Source organism: Physella acuta, unplaced genomic scaffold, assembly GCF_028476545.2.
Source record: "Physella acuta isolate Inbredline_101_S28 unplaced genomic scaffold, ASM2847654v3 ptg000890l, whole genome shotgun sequence".
In the NCBI taxonomy this organism is placed as follows: Eukaryota; Metazoa; Mollusca; class Gastropoda; family Physidae; genus Physella; species Physella acuta.
Genome location: NW_026732407.1, coordinates 1,827,125 through 1,848,833, shown reverse-complemented (window position 1 = coordinate 1,848,833; position 21,709 = coordinate 1,827,125). Strand labels below are relative to the sequence as shown.

Genomic DNA, 21,709 nt, shown 5'->3' with positions numbered 1-21,709 from the left:
TATTTGAACCATCCCAGGAAATGTGTGGAGATTTATTTCACAACATAATAATAATAGGGGAAAAACATCTAAAGATAGTAATCTCATCTTTTGATTTTTGCCAAACTGCACAGGGAATGTTGCATCCTTATATATTAAAGCCCATGTGTGCACTTTTCATGTTATTAGTATGTTCAGCGATATATGGAGAACTTAAAAATACGGACAATTGTTGAAAAAAATGTTGGATATTTTAAATGAAGTAACTAAATTTTATCTAAAGAAGGCAAGTATAAATAAGGGCTTATTCGAATGTAAAAACATTTTTAATTATGTAAATGTTGAGACGAGCACTAAAAACAATGTTAAAACTACGGAAAGTACACAAAACTAATGGCGTCATCATCCAGTTTTTTTAGAATATGAAGAAATGAACTATTTGATTTAGATCTATAGATCTACTTATCAAGACAAACTCTATGTAATAGATACATTTTTCTAGACCAAAAGTAACAATAACTTTAAAAAGTACTATTGAACAGCCTGGCTTTTAACATAATCACTTAAGTAACTAAATCAGTGTGTGCATTTAATATGGTGATGTGTTGACTAATGTATGCTATTTGGTTTTTGAAGCCTATGTTATTTCAAATGTGTCTGATCTTTGCTATTTAGTTATCTCTTCGCTTTGTCACTAATATCGATCAGGGTGTAACAATAAAATGTATAGTACCATAATTAATGTGTAACGGGTACCAAATATTAGTAGTTAATAGGAAAGAACACATTGTATATTGTTCAGCAACTGGTGGGTCTGTGATCCTACTGAATCGTCTTCAAAAAGTGCATAAATAATTCATATGCAAAATTAGGATTGTAGAGCTTATAACAGCTAACCCTAAAGTCTCAAGTTTGGATCCTAGGCCAGTCTGAATAACATCCCTGAGTCTACCCAACTCTGATGGGTACCTGACATGTAAGGGAAATTAAGTGGCTGGGCTAGTGCTGAAAACACCATGCTTAGGTCAATAAACCAGATAAACTCAACTTCATCTGTCCCATATCTTAGACCAGAAAATGAAAAGATTATAAAAAGAATTTTATTCACTACAAATTTAAAAAAACAATTCAAAGATTTCTGGGTTACTTATTTATTAATTAATACATAATAATAGATCCAGTAACTATGGCTCAGCTTCATCAAAGTTTTTCAGAAACAACTCTCCTCTCTTCAAGTGTTTCTGATACAGTATCTGGGATAAAACTTCCTAAAACTTCTTTTTGGACATCATCAGTGGCTGCTGCATCTGTCACTTCAGACTCGTTTATTCCAGCAGTTTCAGATGGACTAACTTCAGTTTTGGCTTCTGAATCCACATGGCAGATTGGTGAAGGTGATGTTTTGACCGGGCTCTGAAGAAATGTAAATAGTATTAAACTTATTTTTTTATGAAACCAAGATCATCCCCATTCATTTTCATTTGGTTAATCATGTTGTTCAATTTAAAGTTGATAAAACTATAAAAAAAAAAAAGTAGGTTACCGAATTTCCAACTTTACTGTTTTTGGTTATATGTGCCCATGGTTTCTCTGGACCTTCAAGTCTTGGCATATCAAAATTATGAAATTGTAATGTTCTTAACCAGTTAAACATTCTGAGATGTCAGTTAAGGATATGTTGCATTTAGAATTCTTTTAAGAAAAACACTAGGGAGACCTTAGTTCTTCAAGATTTCTATTATAATTCTGGGTAACATCAAATTATTTATTCCTGAAACTGATTTAACAAATAAACCATGCATGTTTCACACTATGTACAAACTAAACCTAAACTTGACAGTATGTTTTTAGGAATATGATGATTTTAAAAGTAATAATACCAAACCTACTAAAATATGAGCTCAGTAATAAAAAAAAAAGAAATAACAATTCAACTTTATTAATAGAACAAAAAAACCTTTACAATTTTAAAAAAAACTTTGATAAAAGCATTAGTTGCTAAAATATCTTAGGTATTACTTTGTTAAAAAAGGAAGTTTTTTAAAATATCTATTTTAATATCATTACATTTTAAAACTCATTATTGTTAAGGTCTTTTATATTATATTTTCAAGTTTAGTAATTCGTTATTAATGAAGTTGACACCACCACATACTACTAAAATATTTAACAACTTGATTGCAGTTTGCTACCTCTCATCACCTTTTTTTCCCTTTAGTGCCTAAGACATATAGGCCACCACAGAAATCTCTTTCCACTTTGGCTGGACTTCCCCGTTTCTTCTTCATTGAGGCAACCAGCTAAGCGCTTTCCTGTAATATCATCTGAACTCTCTCTCAAAATGTGACCATCTTTTAATAATTATTTCTGAAATGGCTTCCAATTGCATTTCTCCAAGTAATCTATTATTGGAGATGCTGTTGGACCAGTAGATGCCTTTTATCCTATGCAGGCACTTAGTCTGGTAGAAGTTATTACTTTTCAGCCCATGCTGCCATACAGTAGGGAGCTAAGGACCACTGTTAAAAAATCATTTTATGGAAGCCTTATTTAATTAATTAGAAGATGTATGATATGTTCTTGTGTTGTCTTCGGGGAACAGATTTCAAAACTAAATAAAAGATAAAAGATTTTGTAAAAACAGGATACACTTTTTCAGATTTTTCCTTCTCAACTATAGATGCAATTATCTGTTCTTCTTTAAACTTCTCCACAACATCCTGGAAGAGACAAAAAATTAAGATGGCATTAAAGAAACTTCATAATGATACTGATGTGTGAATCTGATTCATATGTGGAGTTTGCCTTTGAGGTTTCTTTTGTGTATGTGTGATGGTAGATAAATATAAGTATATATTGAGGGGCTAGACCAAAGTTTTTGTGAAGCTAATATACATCACCCTGCATGAATCCACACATGAGCTCATTGGATAGCAGATACATGTACTTAATTTAATAAGAAGAATTTATTGCTTATGTAGTTAAACTGAATAAAAAAGGTATTTTCTCATTTAAGAAACAATTTTTGCATAACCAATTTCAAAAACAAATAATTAGCAAAATGTGGTTTTTGTTAGTTTTCTAACCTCATAGCTGGACCAATCAATAAGTTCATGTACTCCATCACTACCAAACTTTTGGTTATATCCATTAAAGTGAAGCTATCAAAAGAACAAAAAGCATGATAGAATTAGTTTGAATCTTGAAGCATGATAGAATTAGTTTGAATCTTGAAACGAAACATAATTTGATGAGGAAAACAAAAAGCTTAAATACAGACAACTGAACTAGTATTCGACAAACTTTTGAACAGGTTGAAAATATAGAAAAATGAATTACTTGTTCCAGCACCAAACCAAGTCCTGGTGCTTTTGGTATATCAACCTGCCAGATAAATAGTGAATTACATTAGGTCAAATCAGTGCTGTTTGGTAGCTATTTCAAAGCTCAAGACTTGATTAACAAGATTATGAATAAAAAATAGTCTACTATTTAGTCTGCTGAAATATGACTCCGGTTTACAAAAATTACCAAACTCACTATTCTAGATATTTATTGTTAATAATACTAATTAATTGTTAATTAATATTAATTGTTAATAGTTTTAATAATTTGAAACTATACTCACTTTTTCAGGGCCCCAGCTTGAATCAATAACAGACTCTCCACAGTATCCCCGAAGTATTGCAATTGTTAAGCCTAAAAAGTTGTATTTACATTTTTTTTAAAATTACTTTTGAAACTTCAAAGAGAAAATCAAGTGTAATTATTAGCATCTATGATTAAATGAGAGGAAACCAAGATTTAAAACTTTACCTGATAATGATATTAAGCTTTGGATTATAAATCTTTTACAAAAAAGCTTTTGTTTGTCAGGACTGAATACTAATTATAAATATTATGTTCATGATACTTAGCATAAAAACAGATAACTGTTATGTTCAAGATACTTAGCATAAAAACAATGAGAGAACATTACCTATCATCTTACGAATGTGATGTAACATAAAACTTTGACCTTTGACACGCAATGTGACAAACTCAAGGCCATCTCTGACATATGGTTCTGAACACTGTGGAAAAAATATTTTGTACAAGCTAGCATATTGGTTTAAGAAAATAAACAGGTGTATTTCTTATTTATAGCTTATTATTTAGTAAACAAAATTACCTCAAATTTAATGATGTACCTTGAAGCACATGCTTGTTCATATTTCCTGTGTAAAATGTAAATTATTATATGATGTGATTAGCAATAAGTTTTTTTTTTTTTCAGTTTTGTAGAAAGACAATATATGACTAACCCTTGATTTACTCAATCAAGTAAGGATAGATTCCATGACGGCAATATGCTTCACCAGATGAGTTTTTAAGTAAATCACAGCAAAATGTGTTACACAATATTACTGGTAGAACATTTTACATTCTATATAATGAGGTCTGATATAACTACATTAGTATCATTATTTATTTGTAATTTGTTACATTTATTAAAAGGCTGCAAATTTAATATCTATGCATTTTAAATGGTCTTTAGTAATATTTCATGTCAATTTAAAATAATGTAAGGAGATATTTGTGAAGACTTACACGCCTGATGTGAAGTTATGAAATTTGTGGGTTCCCTTAAATCTTGTTAGGATTTCTTGTACTCTTTGCAGAATTTCAGCTGCCAAAAAAAGTTCTCAAAATATAAACCAATCTTTTAGAATTTAAAAAAAATATTGGCTCTCAAATAATGTTTTGTTATTTTCATTTAGAATTTTTAAAAGGGGAACAGCTTGAAGGGACTTAACACTTGACTTACGTGTTGTTCTGTAATCCTCTGTGATAAACTAAAAAGTGAACCATAGTTATGTCAAAGTTAGATTAGACTGAAGTTAGGCAACAAGTTTAATGAATTATTCAAATGAAACCAACAAAAAAAATTCACAACTGTGAAGATTTATATTTTTAACTTTGAATTTTTCACTTTAGCTTTATAGCTAATACAAATGACATTGTATTTTTAAGCAAATAACTGTGGTTAAAAAATCCTATCACTAAGGTAAGAGTACAATAAACATTTCAAATGACCTTCTCCAGTGGAGCAAAAGCAAATGTTGGCATCATATACATGTATGTTCGGCTGTCACAATACTTTTTAGAATCAAAGCCATTTGTTGTGCGAACATATCCTGTAAAAATAGTTATAATTTTGCAACAAAATAAATAATAATAGCAAAAGTTTTCATGCAAAAGATATTGTAAAACCACCAACCTATGGATCTGATCTGAGGTGGCAGAACTTCATTTAGTCTTGTTATAAGATCAGGAACCAAAGTAACTTAAAAAAAAAGAAAGTTAAAAATCTGATAAGTAATTTATAATTCTAAACAACTGGATGCCTTATTTAATGTATTCCAACATACTTGATGCATGTTGTTGCAATTTCAGAAGACATGAAATTCAATGATTTACATTGTGTCATTTTATTTAAAGTTGTTATTAATTTTAATATGCGACCCACTGGTTATACTTCACTACAGACCGAGCGCCCTGTTACAGTTTGGACATTGATTATAGTAGCTCACCATATCCCTAATGTTCAGCACTCTTTGCTCAAACGTAGGTGCCATAGTGCTCACACAGGAGCCATGGCTGATGAAGAACAACCCTGGAGCAGCACTGAAAATAACCCTGTGCAGGACGCCCAATCAGCTGACCCCAGGTGCTAAGGGAGCAGCAGGAGAACTTGGGATGCCCAACCGCACATTACTACTGTGGCATTACTCCTCTAATATTTAATATTTTAAATGACAGAAACCCTCCAAAAGTTTCATGGCAATTGGATGAATGTTGTAGTAATGCATAAAAGACAGACAGACAGACAAAATATTATTTATATATTTATATAGATTTAGAAATAAATTTTAAATCTTTACAACTGGTGACAAGATGATTTCTTGAACCATGCTTACATTTTCTCATTGCGAAATAAAAGTTGAATACATTTATTCTTATGAACAGTAACTATCTGTCACTCTTTTAATACAATAAGGATTAACGATAGTTTGAGTCCACTAGTAGGATGGTGAAGAAAGTAGACAGATGGCTGTAAAAGAATACTTATCTTCATTGAGAAGATTTGCCCAGCTGCAGAGACTCCTTTATCTGTTCTGGACCCTCTCTGGAACCACATCTTGGAGGGTGTGTCTGCATGGTCCTGGGGTACTGCACCAATTTTCACCAGGGCAGGGAAAAATTCACTTTCGATGGTTGGAAAGCCAGGATTGCTTAATACAAATATTTTTCAATCATTCATCAGTAATGTCAGTGTCTATTAAAAAAATGGACTATCATACAAAATATATAGCATTTACCACTTAAAGATTGTGACTTTAGGAACAGTGTTAAATTCATTAAGTACAAAACTGGATTAATAGCATTAATATATAAATGTATTTAAATTAAATTCAAATAACCAAAAAGCATATTTACATCTGTACACCATAATAGCCATTTCCATTGTATGCAACAAGCATTGCTATTTTTCTTTTGCAGCCCTCAGATTTGCCTAACTGAACCTGTATATTACCAAATAAAAATTTATTTTAATTGTTTTATCCTTTACAGTATATATATATATTTTTAAAATGTAAACATGCATGAAAAAAAATATACCATTTTAGATCATGTTTTTTGCCTATTTAAAATTCTAGAAATTGCACTAATTCTTGTTTCAAATTTGACAAAAATATTGTTAACAAACAAGGCAACCCCAAAACAGAGCTATAATTAAATGCATAATTACAAACAAATACACATCATTCATAGCTTAGAAGAATATACTTGATACTATTCTAGAACTGACACGGTTTGGAAGGTATTACATGTGTTTGTTTATGACTATAATAATTTGTTCAAATATTGGCTATTTGTGTAGAATCGAACAATATGTTGCACCTTCTTAAGGAGAAAATCCAACAGCCTCATAATAATCTATATTCTTAATATTCACCTCAAATAAAAAGGTAAATAATTTTTTTTTTAAACTCTTAATAAGTCAAGTAGGGTGTTGTGTGGGGGTGGGGGGTATAAGATAAAGCCAATGAATACCAGGCCATCTGCTTAATACATAAAATTGACACAAATTTTGCTGATGAAAATTGTTATTGAATTACAAAAAAAGTAGTTTCCCTTTCTGACCTAGTGGTCAATAGAGTTTGCCTTTTCTGTGACCTCGGATAATGTGGTCAGCACTATGAACAGCTACCTTTATTTTCCCCAACATGAGTCAAATAAGGCCTCAAGGTTATCCTAAGTACTCAAACCCAAAGTTATACTAAGTACATACCACATGAGCTTTCTTTTTTTTCTTGGACTTCACTTCAGCTGAGATGTCATTCCCTTCCTCTCCTTTTCTTTTCTGTTTCATAAATCATCAGATAACAGAGATCAATGCATTTTAATTCTATCAACTGTGTATTGTTTTTAGTATACTTATACAAGCTAACATTTCAACTATATTTATACATCTGAAAATGAGCATTGATAATGCTTAAGACCTAATAGACTAAAACAATAAAAAATAGAAAACTAATGCTCTCACCTTCACTGAAACTGGTCCAACCAATACTTCTGACATTTTTATGAAAATTGGCTTAGATTGTATGAAATTTAATATTCTTTTTAGCATCACTGAAAAGCAAAAAAAAATATTGGTCTAATTTTTAGGGGTAGTGATCTGACTGATGTTATCAAGGTATGGATTAGGCCTCTACCAGTGTCCATAATAATGAAATCTATTAAAAGGTATGTAATGGTACTTCATACTTGTCTTGTATTTTATTAGCAAAAATTTATACTATAACTTTCCTCTGGTTACTAATGTCAACACCAATTGCCTATTCCAAACCCCACTATCTGCTTTACCATAATAATGAAAACTTTAAAAAGGGTGTTACATTACTGGTAGTTAAATGAATAGTAAATATTTAGAATTTTTTTGGAATATACTTTAAACAGTGTTGTCATCCTCTTCCCCCAACCCTACTCCAAAAAAAAAAGGAAAGGTCTAAAATGGAAGCATTTGGGCAAATGTTTGTGGACATCATAAATTAAGGATGACCCCTTACAATGCTACAAGCAACCTAACCCACCTATCTTAAATATAATGAAATGTCTACTGCCACACACTGGAATAGTAATACCAATACTCCTCTACACTCTACTCTAGACAAAAGCTTTGTAGTATGACTGTTCTACAACAGCATCAGAGGCATTACCAGGGGCTACGGATTATTTTTAGGACTGTGGCACTTTTTTTGGAAAGCTAAATAAAAATCAATTTAAAAAAGCAAAAACAGTCAGTGACGAATGACTAAAATAATGAAGGTGAAATGGTGAGGACTATTTTTCAGTCATTGACAGTATCTCTCTGTTGGTTAATAAAAGAAACAATTTCAGAGTTTGTACCTCACTGTTGGTTGATGTTTTTTGCCTATCTTGAGGACGCCATTAGTATATCTTTCTCTATTTTTTAATGAAGTCATCTATATTAATGTTGGTATCTGTACTAAACTATTGGTTAATGAAGGTGTCTATCTTGTGGTCTGCATCTGTATTCAACTTATCTGTATCTGTACTACTTAACTGTTGGTTAATGAAGATGTCTATCTGATTGATAACATTGATGTACAATATCTGTGTACGATCTGTTTGAATAGTTTTAACCATTGCTCTATCACTCATTTATGTTGTCAAAAATGAGGTCAGGTTGAAAACAATGTTGTCTTTGTCAAATTCTGACTTATTGAAGTAATAGTACTTTTAGCATTTAGTATTAAATAATAATAATAATAAATAAATATAAAAACAAATAAATAATTGATCTATTAATTATTATGCCCTAATTAATAATTTTAAAATAATTTAGGGCCTAATGGGATGATAATAGTTTTAATTTTTTTATTAAGCCTGTCTTATTTTAATTATAGTATACTTTATAAAGTTTATACTTTATACTATAAGCTTTATAGCATAGCCCAGGCTTAATTTTTATATTTTAAAAATAAATCAATTTATAGTAAAATATAGGCCCTTATTTAAAAATTAAAAGTTGGATTCTAGACAGAAAAACATGCATGTGCTTAGATACAGCTAGGTTGATGAAATTTCATATATAAGTATTGTATTAAATTTGTAGTTCTGTATCAACTTTTCAGCGATTTCTGATAACCAGAAGTGGAACTTATTCTACTTTATTTTTCAAAAGGCTATAACTTGAGTACTGTTTCAGATAGATAAATAAAATTTTGCATGTAAGTAAAAGATCTAATTCTCTGCCTTCTGTCAAATTTTGAGTAATTTCCATTGACCGGAAGTAGTAATTTAGGCTATTTCAGATTTCTCAAAAACCACATATGAATTTATAAAGTATTAATATTCCGCACTAATATATACATATTACTTGTCATTCACTTGGTGTGCAATTTTTTTTCTACGGGATTCTATTCTATTTTAAAAAGTTTAAGTATTTAGAAATTGATTAAAAATCGTATCTATTTCCCAAGTTGCCATCCCCCGTAGTGTTATATAAGAATATGTGAAATTTTTTTAGGGGAGATCACTCCCGCTTTTTTAAACATTACAGTTCATTCATTACTAGCCATGGCCGATTTTATGTACCTAAAAATCCTAAAATTGATTACCCTCTTAGTCTTACTTATTTATTATCATACTCGTATTCTATAATAATAGTTTCACTATTCTGTCACTCTATCTGTTGGGAATGATTTACTATAGGCAAAGTAAAAATTTTCAGTCAAACGAAACGTGAAGTCACATGAAACATATAGATCTAGTAGGAAATATTCTAAAGCTGGGAAAGTACACAAAATAATATGACGTCATTGATTCTAGAGTAAACATAGAATTAAAAACCAATGCCGAAAAAATACACAACCATACTGAAATTAAAATTTTCCGGGAAAGGGGGCGGACACTGGTAAAAGTATATTTTCTATATAAACTCTGTGTAAACTCTGTCTCCCCCCCCCCCCCCCCCCCCACCCCTCATACGCTCAACCGGAGGTGATGCGAATAAAATACACTAAAATGGAGTTTTACCCTAAAATAAAACTAAATACTAAATAGGCCTACTTTAATTTAATTAAAATTATCACCTAAATTAATTAATACGCATGCGTATCTTATTCCGGCTAGAATCGGCCATTTAATATTTATTATTAGGGCCTAACTTAATTTAACAATTTAACTTATTAATTCATATTTAATATTATTAATAATATTAGGCCTAACTAAAAAAATGTCTAAAACTAAGCTCACCTTACGCCTGACTGCTTACTTTACTTTACACCATGTAGCCATGTATGTAAATTAAAATTAAAGTATTGATGATACTAGATCTATAACTATTTTACTAGTCTAGATTAGATCTAGATCTAACTAACTACTACTACTAGTACTACTACTAGATCTACACTTAAAACTTTAAAAAACTATACTTTATACTAGTATTACTAGATCTAGATCTATGCTTAAACTGATTTTCTAAATGCACAAGTCAATTATCTAGAACGAGAATTTTTGCTGGTGGTAGGGCCTGCTGTTTGTAGTTTGTACAGAGGTGCATGGAGCATCTTATGAACGAAACTAGATCTAGAATTTTTAATTAAGAGTCACTTCCCTTAGGCCCACACTGTCTGGGTGCTCTCCTGATGACTGGCAACTCAAAAACTATATTTATTTCTTGTTTTCGGTATGGTATAATTACACCCGCCCACTCATTACACATGCACACACTTAAACATAAAAAGATTTGTACGGATTGCACGGGCTTTATTCATTGTTGTAAAAATATTAGAAAAACGATGATGGCGTATTGAGCCCTACGCTCACGATAAAAAACATTTGTAATTGAACTATATATAATAAGAGGTTCTTAACCTGGATTCGATCGAACCTAAGAATGATTTGCGGTCGGATTTTGTCCAGTAGTCGACTTATGACTTTTGTGATGGTACTTCGTGTGATCTCTTTCATAATATTTTAATCCATTCATACTAGAATCTAACTAAGTCGAGCAAAAAAATTAATTAATTAATAAAGTGGTCGGAATATATATAATATTGGCTCACATGTAGGCCCTATGACGGAACTTGATGGGAGTGTGTCCTAACTTCGTGATTTGCAATGCCAAGTTGAGCAAATTCTAGTCTAGTACCGGCAAAACTAAGAATATAGCATTTCCTTAAGCCTTAATTATCAATACTTAAGCTGCATGAAGATGGAAAATGCAAGAAATTTTAAAATAACAGCAAAAACAATTCAATTTATCTTTAAATGCAAAAGTGTTGTGTCACACCTTCTGACCCCCACCCCCCTCCCTAACATCACCTCAAAAATCAGAGCACAACATAGATCTACCACTCATAGATCTAGATCTATAAGGCATTTCTCCACTGTTCAGATAAATTTTTTATTGCTATGTACGGAAAGAAAATATCAGTTATCACATGCGTGTAGGCTTAGATATGTATGTTCTTTTCTTGTGTTTTCTAATATTTATACACTATTTTTAAAAGTTTTATCTGGCAATCTTTACTGTGTGTTAAGTAATAATAAAAGTAAGGCCTAGTTTTCGTGTCTGTAAATGTCATGATCGCCGGCTGTTAGGCTAGTTAATAGATCTAGAATCTAGTGCTAGATCTAGTCTAGTTATACATAATACATAAAGGTCTAGCAAATAATTCGTCTACCTTAGCAACATTGAACTGTCTAACCCAGGCTTAAAGGCTACTAGCAAACGAAACAGCTAAAATGTCAACGGCATCGTTTTTTCACAAATTGCGTAAGTTCTAAGTTGAACTTGAACTAAGTTCAACTCATCTCTCTAGTCTAGTCTAGATCTAGATTTCTAGAGATCTAGCATTCTAGATTCTCTATGATATCTAGACTAGATCTAGATTTCTAGATTAGATCTACTGACTCTAGTCATCTAGGCTTGGTTATACATTATTAACATTTATTATTATTATACTTTAACTTATTTACTATATATTATATATTAATATTTAATATATATTTAATATTTAGTAATATTAGTAATAGGCCTAAGTTATTATTTTTAAATATTTTTTGTCTGAGAACATTGTGACTGACTCATCAATGCAGACAATAGTGACTACTGGACTACTGATTGTTACTTTACTTTGTTAGGTTACATTTAGTTAGTTAGACCTATACATTACAATACATCTTTACATTACTGTTACAGAACTGAATCTATGACAATGATATATATAATATAATATATTCTCATTCTTAGCTATGTGAATTCATATAATTTAGGCCTAATAACGAAATAAGGATTCATATAATTTTGACCTTTACATTTAAAATGCAAATGCATTTTTAAAGCTTTATTTGTTTTTTTAATTCTAGGTCCTCACACTTCTCTCCACTCAATGTCTGGTGTAGCTGGACCAAAATATTGGCTAAATGCCATTATACGCCAGATAAGTACTTCAGGGAAAGCTCCTAAGACTGGTATTATGATGATGAATCTTGGTGGCCCAGAAAACCAACAGGAAGTTCATGATTTTCTGCTTCGTTTATTTATGGATAAAGATCTAATTCCACTTCCAGCCCAGTCTCAATTAGCTCCTATGATTGCAAAAAGAAGAACACCACGTATTCAGGCACAGTATGCCAAGATAGGTGGGGGCTCCCCAATAAAGCGTTGGACTCAGTTACAAGGTCAAGGCATGGTCGAAATTCTTGATAAAATAAGCCCAGCTTCAGCACCTCATAAGTTTTACATTGGTTTTCGATATGCTAACCCATTAACTGAAGATACTATAGAACAAATGACTGAAGATGGTATTCAACATGCCATTGCTTTTACACAATATCCACAGTATAGCTGTTCCACTACAGGAAGTAGCCTCAATGCTATTTATAGATACTACAATAAAAAAGGCAATCCTGGAAATATGGTTTGGAGTGTTATTGACAGATGGCCTACGCATTCTGGTTTAGTACAAGCATTTGTTGAGAATATTAAGGCTGAAATCAAACGTTTTCCACAAGAAGATCAAGATGATGTAGTAATTCTGTTCTCTGCCCACTCTCTTCCAATGAAAGTAGTAAATCGAGGAGACCCTTATCCAACTGAAGTTGCAGCTACTGTGCAAAAAGTAATGGAAGAGCTGGGCAATAGCCATGCTTATCGCCTGGTGTGGCAATCAAAGGTAGGACCTTTGCAGTGGTTGAGTCCACAGACAGATGATGCCATCAAAGGCTTAGTGAACAAGGGAAGAAAGAATATTCTGCTGGTACCTATTGCATTTACCTCAGATCATATTGAGACACTATTTGAACTTGATCTGGAATATTCCCATGAATTAGCATCTCAAGTAGGTGTCAAGAATATTAGAAGAGCAGCAAGCCTTAATGATAGCCCTGTATTCATCAAAGCATTAGCAGATATTGTAAAGCAGCACATTGACTCTCAGTCATGCTGTTCACCACAGTTAATGTTGCGTTGTCCAATGTGTGTTAATCTCACCTGCGGTCCAGCAAAAGATTTCTTCCATAATCAACAAGACCAACTTGCAGAATATTTCAACAATGGTGTTAAAGTAAGCTCCAAAGTCTAAGCAAAAATTGTTGCTAAGTAATTAGAACAAGTTCCAGTTAGTTTGCTACTTGTTTTTTTAGTTATATTATCATTGTCACTAGGAGATGCATTTTTTCACTGATTAACATTTTTTCACTGATTAAAATTAGTTATAAAAGTTTATTACTCTTGTTACAATTGCATTCTGATACATTACTCAGAATTTAAGTTTTGTTAAGATCTTTATATTTTACTTTTGCATGACAGTTCTTAAAATGCATGGAATTAATTTAATAACTGATATTGCTATTCCTGATTAATATTTTAGTAAGTTTGTAACTGATTTCAATCCTTTTGTTTGCTATTATTTCATATTTGCTGTTACTTTTATGGTTGTGGTTTTTTAGATTTTATTTTCAAACTACCATTTACCATCCTACAGTTATTGGATATTTTAGTCTTGGCTTGTGTTTGACCTATTAATAGAATAAATAGATATATCAATTTAGATTGTAAATGTTGTAAACATTAACATGAATACCCACAACTCATACAATTTACATCATGATGTGGTTAATGTTTTTAAAATAGACTATATCTAAAATCCAAACTTACAAGCTTAGTTTAACAAACTATTTAAAAAGGTGTAGCCTATTTTTGGTGCCATAATTCATTTTTAAAAAATATACTTTTCATACACATGGAACAGCACATGTAGCTAATTATTTTGTTTTTAAATTATAATTGCTGTGTTTATTTAGTAGGGTACCAGAAATTTTTAAAAAATCCTAGTCATGTAGGCTGTGAAATGTGAAATTAAGTTTAAATGGTTAATGCTGAGTTTGATATTTAAATGGTTTCTATAATTTTTTTCTTTGCATGAAATAGTTTTGTTTTCGTTAATGGTTTGGTATTTTATTTTTGTGTTGGTACATGACGATACATTAAACAGAATCATATTATCTTACATTAGGGATAACTATTATTATCCAAAGTACAGTGAATAATAAAAATAGATTCTAGCAGCATGAGATAACTTGTTTCTTAAATGGTTTTAACACATTAGGTTGTCCAGAAATGTGGTGTAGAACAAAAGGCAGATAAAACAGAAAGCTGACAAGTCTGACAAAAAAAATCCATATATCGCCACGTCATAACACATTCGCCTTCACGTCATTTTTTTAAAAACGGGGGGGGGGGGGGGGGGAGGAAATAAAAAATAACAAGTATTTTTTTCTGCTATGATAAATAAATAAAAAAAAAAACAGTTTTCTGAATGGCTAAGCGATTCGCCATATAATAGAATAATGTGTAAACATTGTATTTCAACTATTAACTCAACCCCCCCCCCCCCATCTCAAAAATGACTTGGGCGAATGTATTTTGACTGTTATGACCATGAGGATATCACAAAATCTGTGTTACTATTGTACAGCAGAGCCCTATCTATAATCTATATCAATGAGGTGAGAATTCCATCAAAACACATTTGGCACAAAAATGAATTTAGTTATATAACAGTAATAGTAAAGCTTAAATCAAACACTGCTTTCAGCTCTGTTGAAGTTTAGCCTAGCACTACATATCAAAAGGTATCTAGTATTAATTTTTTTGCAAATTTTGTTCTAATTCTTATCAAATTAGATTCTAAAACAAAAGGAGTTGCAAACTTTTCAGATTTCACTATTTAATTCTTCACAAATATTTTCAATGAACATAAAACATGAAAAAATATTTCACAATCAGCTACATTAACTAGCTGGCATATAATTTGGATCCAAGTAGTTATAATCAGTTTTAGTATAACTCATATAGTCTGAATCCAAAACAGCATGTTTAAATGGTTGCAGGCGATGACTGGAATCATGATTATCCTGTTGAAATGTTCTGTAATAAGAAATAACATAGTAATAAGGAATTGATTTATTAATTCAGTGTATACAAAAACTATCAGAAGGCTACTTAGTTTTTTAGTTGTAACAATTTTTTGTTTGAATTATTTGTATTGTTTAGTAGTAATAGTAATACTAGTAGTAATAGTAAACTAAATGAGCATTGACAGTAATGGTTTCATACTTACACAACACTACAATCATCACAAAAATCAAAAGATAAATTTGGAGGACAGTCGATACAATGCCATCTTGTGCCAACAATAGGTTCACATCCACAGTTATCACACTATAAGTTACATAAAAAAGTTAAAATCAAAGTATTGCATCACATTACTTTAATGTACCCTATTGGAAATAAGAGTAAAAAAAAAACTAATAATATTTATAAAAAGAATTACCCTAATTGAATATTGTGGCAACATTTAGTTTTAATTTTGACTGTATAATGTAATTGTTTTCTTTTATAAAACTATATGTACGTAAAGTAACAAATACCTTAAAACCAATGTGTCTAGCAACTACAGACTGCTCTTGGGCTATTTTTTCTTTTCTGAGTCTTCTCAGCTGTTGTAGTTCTTTGTATTCTGCACTGTTCAGAACTTCTTCAGGATAATTATCTTCATCCTTTTAATTAGAACAATAACAGCTTCTTAGATGACATATTTCTTATAATTACAAAAAATAAATTTTACAGATTATCAAATATTTATAATTTAAGCCACCTACAGAAGAGTCGCCTTTTTGACTATTTGTCTCTGATGTCCCAGCATTCTCCAAAAAGCTTTGAATAGGTGCTCCTGGATCTTCCCCATCCTCTTTCATCCACACAGGTGGAACGTGAGATTTTAAAAATGTAGAACAGGAACCATACATGCGGCTGTAACGATGATGGCGATGGGAACCCTGTCAAGCATCAAGAACTTAAAATACTGCTGAATGATTATCGAACAACACAAATTACCTATCATACAATAACAAATGGCAGAGCTTTAGCCTACTAGCCACAAGTTAGGGTCCCTGGCTAGTCGTAGCAGGTCCCTGAGTCCACCCAACTCTGTTATGGAAAGGAAAGGCAGCTGGGCATAGTCCTGACCACACTATCCCTTTCTATGCCGAGGTCACAGAATTTAACTTCACCTGCCCCTTGGACGATGAAGTCTGAAAAGGGAACTCATTTTTTTTTTACCATCACAAAGCAAACATTGATAAAAATATAATTACCCTTTTAGAGTATGCTGTAACGTTAGGCATTCGCCCAGGAACAGGCAATCCTTCCTTTGCCAATTTTAAAAAATACTTTTGTACTCTGCTGGCTACCTAAAAGATATTAAAGTGGGTGCATAAAAACAGGCTAAGCTACAGTATTTTTATTCTAAGCATGATATTGTTTTGCAACTTTTTAAGGTGAATATGGGCTCAAAGTAAAAAGAAAGCTTAAAAATTATGATTATTTTTCTTACTTGTATTGGAGTTCTATTACCCAAAGCATCAGCTATTTTAGCCCACCGCCGAGATTCTATTTCTTCTGGTGGAAACTGAATTAGTAAACTCTCTAGCCTGGGAAAAAAGATGTTAAGAACTAATATTTGAGAAATAACTTAAAGGAAGAAAGTGAAATCCATTGAAAGATTAATCAATTTTGTTAATTTGATTGAGAATTATTTTTAAGAAAATTGTAATTATTATATTAATAATAAGAAAAAAATGCATGCTTTATATTTTATAACATGTCCATCATGTGTAACAATAAAACAAACAATTGCACAATATAAATTAAATAAGGCTTAAAGTAACCTTTGTTGTTCCTCATCTGTCCATAATTTATTAAAGGTGGCAGGTTTGGTGCTATCACGCTGCCGACCTCTCACAACAACTACTTCACTGTCTGATCCAGAGCGCTCAGCATTTAAAGATGATGCTGATGAACTTAAGCCCAAAGCCAGTTTTGATTTTAAACTCTGCACCTGATCTAAAATACAGTTTTTTAATTAAATCAAATTTTTAAAACTAGTAAAACTTGGCTTATTTGGTTTTTATCACCTGCCCATGCCCTTAAGTCAATTACTGTAAATTAAGGTTATCTAAAAAGAATCTATATATGATGTACAACCACCCAAATAGAAAAGTGTAAATAGATTACCTCCTTGGTCTGGTGCATTTTTTTTATTTCTGGTCATGTGACGAGAAGTACCAAATGAAGTGAAGTTAGCACTAGTTGTGTACTTGTCCCATTGAATATCTGGGAGTGGAGAAACCTTTTGAGGTTTGGGTAAACACAAATCTTTCCCATTCTGGAGGTTTTTGACAAATGTCAAGGGATCTACCAAGGCCTCATCTTGGGCCTTGTAAAGAGTTTCTATATCCTGTGCTGCTTGCTGTCTCTGAGCTTCCAATATAGCAATAGTGTGAAGCAAATTTCGATAGTCAGAATTTTCTTTAAGTGCAAGGTGGTCAGACTCAAAGTAGTATGGTTGATTAATTTCTTCATAAGAAAAGCTTGTAGCATCCATCTACTTATTTATATATTGCTTAGATCAGTACATAAAGTCTGCAATAAATATAAATGTATCCAATTACATACTTTTTAAAGCAAAATGCACATTGGCTTCTTGATACCAGGCTAGAAATTACCATCATGAAAATAATATTATGTTCATTGAGATTCAGCCTGACAATTGAATAATTAACATCTCTAAACATTCACCTAGCATTTTTTGTGTGTGCCACAATGCAGAACAACTTCAACAAAATAGTTACATGGTTAAGAAGTGGCTAGGCAGAAAATGTTCTTGTTTTTAGTAAGCCTACTCCTCCAGCAGAGTAGTTTCATAGATATTTTGTTTAGATATAGGCCCATCTAACTGCTAACCTAATAACTAATACGAAGTGTCTACTCGGAATAAGATTTTTCGGCAAAAGATAGTTCTGCGCATGCGCAGTGACCTATGGCTAGGGTTAGGGCTAGAATGAGGGTTAGGGGTAGGATTAGGGATAGGGATAGGATTAGGGTTAGGGATAGGATTAGGGCTAGGGTTAGGGATAGGATTAGGGATAGGGTTAAGGATAGGATTAGGGTTGGTATTAGGGTTCTGCGGTTGTAAACACACGCATGCGCAGTACCATCGAAAACATCGCCGCTAAGGCAAGTCGTAGTTTCTCTCCATTGCGCATGCGTATCGCATGCGTATCTTATTCCGACTAGAATCGGCCTAACTAATAATGGCTTCATAATATTTGATACTGTTCACATGATACTTGATACTGATGACTTTAGCCTATATATGTCATATGATATGATACTCTATATAACTAACTACAGCTAGATCTAACCAGGGGAGGAGCTACTGAGCAACCAGATCCTACGGTGCGGCGGGGGGGGGGGGGGGGGTGTGAGGGCACAGCCTACCATAATTAATATTTAAAATATAATAGTATTTTGCTTTGATGTTTGGTTTGTAAAAGAATACTGTAGCTGTGGTACTATTCACTTTATTTTACAGTCACTATAGCACTCTATTCCGCAAACATTAAAATCCACTACACAAACTGTTGTGTAAAATATAGGCAAAACATTAAATTTTTAATGACTTCTGTGACTCGTTGCTCCACTTTTGATAGCCAAATACTAAATAGGGGTCATGTAAATTTATATAGATCTAACACATTTACAAATTTGCATTAAAACTGTTTGACTGGTCCTCCAGAGTGTATTGGCCCTTGGGGCAGGATGAGGCAGTGGGTGAGGTTGAAACTACCGCTTTCCTTCGCTGCAATGTTTTAAATGGTACTGCACATGCATGTATTTACAAAAAAAACTGCATAGCCTTTACCCTAACCCAGTTAGATCTAGATCTAGATCTATTGAGTTTCGTAACTTCTGCTAACCAGATGGAGACGCTGGGGCGAAAAATCATTTTCCGAGTAGTGAGTAGTCAGAGTAGTCACTTCGAACATTAGTTTAGTAAACAGAACCTAGATTCTAGTATTCTAAGTACTAGTAGTAACTTTAATACTTGCTTAACCAAACATGAAATAAGAGAGATCTAAAATTAAATTCTACAAACTAGATATATAAATTAAATCATTAAATAAAACTCAATACTCACTTACGACTTGTGCTCTCTGTGTACACTGTACAGTGTGTAGATTTGCAATGTTGCAGTAAGAAACTTCAATCTACCTAACATCGCAATATCTGGTTTTAAATTCCAAATTCAAATTTTCATTTTATTTTCGAAAAGTTTATGCTGAACTGAAATTTAAGTTGCAGAAAAATAGTTATCACCTTAAAAAAAACTTAGCCTAAAATTTAAAATAAAATGCTTGCCGTTTGACAAAGATTAAATAAAGATAGATTATTTTCTAATAAGTGTAACCTTTTTTTTAAATAACTGAGTTATTCATAATTTATGTAATCACTTTAATCAGTATCGACAATATATCTCTTGGATCTTAGTTATTGGGGCGCGAGTATGTCTACTCTACCGTCCAGACGCCCCAGGACGGGAAGAATGAAAGTCTAGAGTCATTCTAGACCTAGAGTGTACGTCGATCACCCACAATGATGATAGTGAGGTAGAACACACCTCGATAACCACACATGTGTCACGGGCGTCGCGGGGCGATCTTGGTAGCCTACTGTTACACTAAGGGCGCCGCATGCGTACCCTAGTTCGGTCATAGTGGCGCCATCGTGCTAATAAGTCATAGTGTAATGCGCTCACCTATGTGGGACGCCAAAAGGGGTAGAGAAAATTTTTGAAAGTTCATTTTAAGCTGCAATTTTGAATTTTAAACAGTCAAAGGTAAAAAATTAAACGACTGCAGCCTTTACATACTGATTTAACTGTTTTCTAGCTTGATTATGTAACTGTAAAACAAATAGGCCTACCCTTAAGTTTAAGAAACAGTGACCGGCTAAAACCGCTCTCAAGCTTTACTCTTTTCCTAGATGGGGGCACTTTTCCGCCGACTAAAAAATCGAAAGGATTTACACTGGATTGGTGAGTAGATATAACCTTTACCACGTAGAAAAGAAACCAATAGTATTACAGCGTGTTGTACGATTGTGTAACATTAAAAAAGACTACCAACTTTATCCAAGATTGTGCGGGGTATGGGGTGCATTTCGCAAATTAAAAATCGCAAGGATTTACATCAATAAAACCAGGGGGGGGGAAACTGGTACAACACGACGACATCTACTGCTTTGTTAATTTGTTCAACCTACTGTTCAAATAAGCTTGCAACTTCTGCAAACTACACTATAAAGTGGTTCTTAACTTTTTTGGAGGTAGCGAACCCCACCAGTTTGATATGCGCATATACAGAACCTTTCTTAAATATTGTAATAGTTCTAATTCTATCGTGAATCACATGGGTCGGGTATGTGTCTCGACCCCCCGCTGAAGCCCCGATTGAACCCAGGTTAAGAACCACTGCTCTAAACTCTTTTGATTTGTTCTTTTTTTTTTTCGTTTCGGCCTCTTGAGGAGCGTGGGCAACACTTCGTAATCTCACTTGATTTTTATGAAGATCGAACCCTAACAATCCAGACACCCCATCTATATTTCAAACGATTTCCTTCATGACATGTTTGGCCTCCTTCTCTTCCTCTTTCCCTGTAGTAGTGTAGACTTCACACCGATTATTACTGCTTCCTCAACCAGTACAATTTGTTCTGCATTTGTTGTTGACTAAAAGCGAGAAGGCAGCGCACATATGCGAAATTTCCAGTTCCAGTTTTTTGCCGCTATCTAGTTGTTTTATTTTCTACTTATCAACAATTCATAATTTGTGAATACCCATGTCGTATAATGTTTATGATAATTTGCTATTGTGTGTTACTTGTATGACCATATTCTTACAAATTTATAATCCAACTATGTAAAAATTGTAATACCTCTTAACAGAGACTGTTCCAAAGATAAAGGTTGTTCCATAAAAATAAAAGGTTGGCCTAAACAAATTAGCGCCTGCTACAAACTACCCTCTAAACTCAGATCAGGCATATATTCTTTCTGTCATTATTAATCTTTTTTGAAAGAAAAACGCATCTTAAGGCGTCAAGTAAAGTTTTATTAGGGAACGAAAATCAGACACCGTAATTATTAAATCTTTTCCGGACTGACGCGCGCACACACAGACACATCGTCATATACAGGGCTTTTTTGTGACGGTACGCACCGGTACCTTTTTCAATGTGAGGAAA

General features: G+C 32.6%; 3 protein-coding genes across 9 annotated transcripts; 1 reads left to right on the top strand and 2 right to left on the bottom strand.

Annotated features, from left to right (window-relative positions):
- Positions 1-1,112: 1,112 nt before the first annotated feature.
- Positions 1,113-11,400, bottom strand: LOC131952821 (pseudouridylate synthase 1 homolog). Of its 6 annotated transcripts, none has more exons than XM_059315693.1 (17): positions 11,380-11,400; positions 7,571-7,659; positions 7,316-7,387; positions 6,460-6,545; positions 6,092-6,254; positions 5,240-5,306; positions 5,056-5,156; positions 4,787-4,814; positions 4,570-4,648; positions 4,151-4,196; positions 3,959-4,052; positions 3,608-3,678; positions 3,319-3,363; positions 3,066-3,140; positions 2,629-2,699; positions 1,523-1,634; positions 1,113-1,392 (listed from the first exon to the last, which is right to left on the bottom strand). In XM_059315693.1, exons 2-17 carry the CDS (start codon positions 7,655-7,657, stop codon positions 1,180-1,182), a joined length of 1,410 nt encoding a protein of 469 aa, XP_059171676.1. In that variant the 5' UTR covers positions 7,658-7,659; positions 11,380-11,400; the 3' UTR covers positions 1,113-1,179. The 6 variants fall into 6 exon arrangements, with proteins under 6 accessions (XP_059171676.1, XP_059171673.1, XP_059171672.1 ...); XM_059315690.1 differs by lacking the exon at positions 11,380-11,400 and adding an exon at positions 11,121-11,350; XM_059315689.1 differs by lacking the exon at positions 11,380-11,400 and adding an exon at positions 10,930-11,100.
- Positions 10,680-14,633, top strand: LOC131952824 (ferrochelatase, mitochondrial-like). 2 transcript variants are annotated; one of them, XM_059315698.1, is made up of 2 exons: positions 10,680-10,741; positions 12,427-14,633. In XM_059315698.1, exon 2 carries the CDS (start codon positions 12,450-12,452, stop codon positions 13,641-13,643), a length of 1,194 nt encoding a protein of 397 aa, XP_059171681.1. In that variant the 5' UTR covers positions 10,680-10,741; positions 12,427-12,449; the 3' UTR covers positions 13,644-14,633. The 2 variants fall into 2 exon arrangements, with proteins under 2 accessions (XP_059171681.1, XP_059171680.1); XM_059315697.1 differs by lacking the exon at positions 10,680-10,741 and adding an exon at positions 11,572-11,833.
- Positions 14,634-15,155: 522 nt separating this feature from the next.
- On the bottom strand, positions 15,156-19,740 carry LOC131952719 (ZZ-type zinc finger-containing protein 3). Its single transcript, XM_059315516.1, has 9 exons — positions 19,605-19,740; positions 17,639-18,046; positions 17,293-17,467; positions 16,959-17,055; positions 16,720-16,815; positions 16,225-16,401; positions 15,994-16,122; positions 15,684-15,784; positions 15,156-15,490 (listed from the first exon to the last, which is right to left on the bottom strand). Exons 2-9 carry the CDS (start codon positions 18,006-18,008, stop codon positions 15,355-15,357), a joined length of 1,281 nt encoding a protein of 426 aa, XP_059171499.1. The 5' UTR covers positions 18,009-18,046; positions 19,605-19,740; the 3' UTR covers positions 15,156-15,354.
- Positions 19,741-21,709: the final 1,969 nt, after the last annotated feature.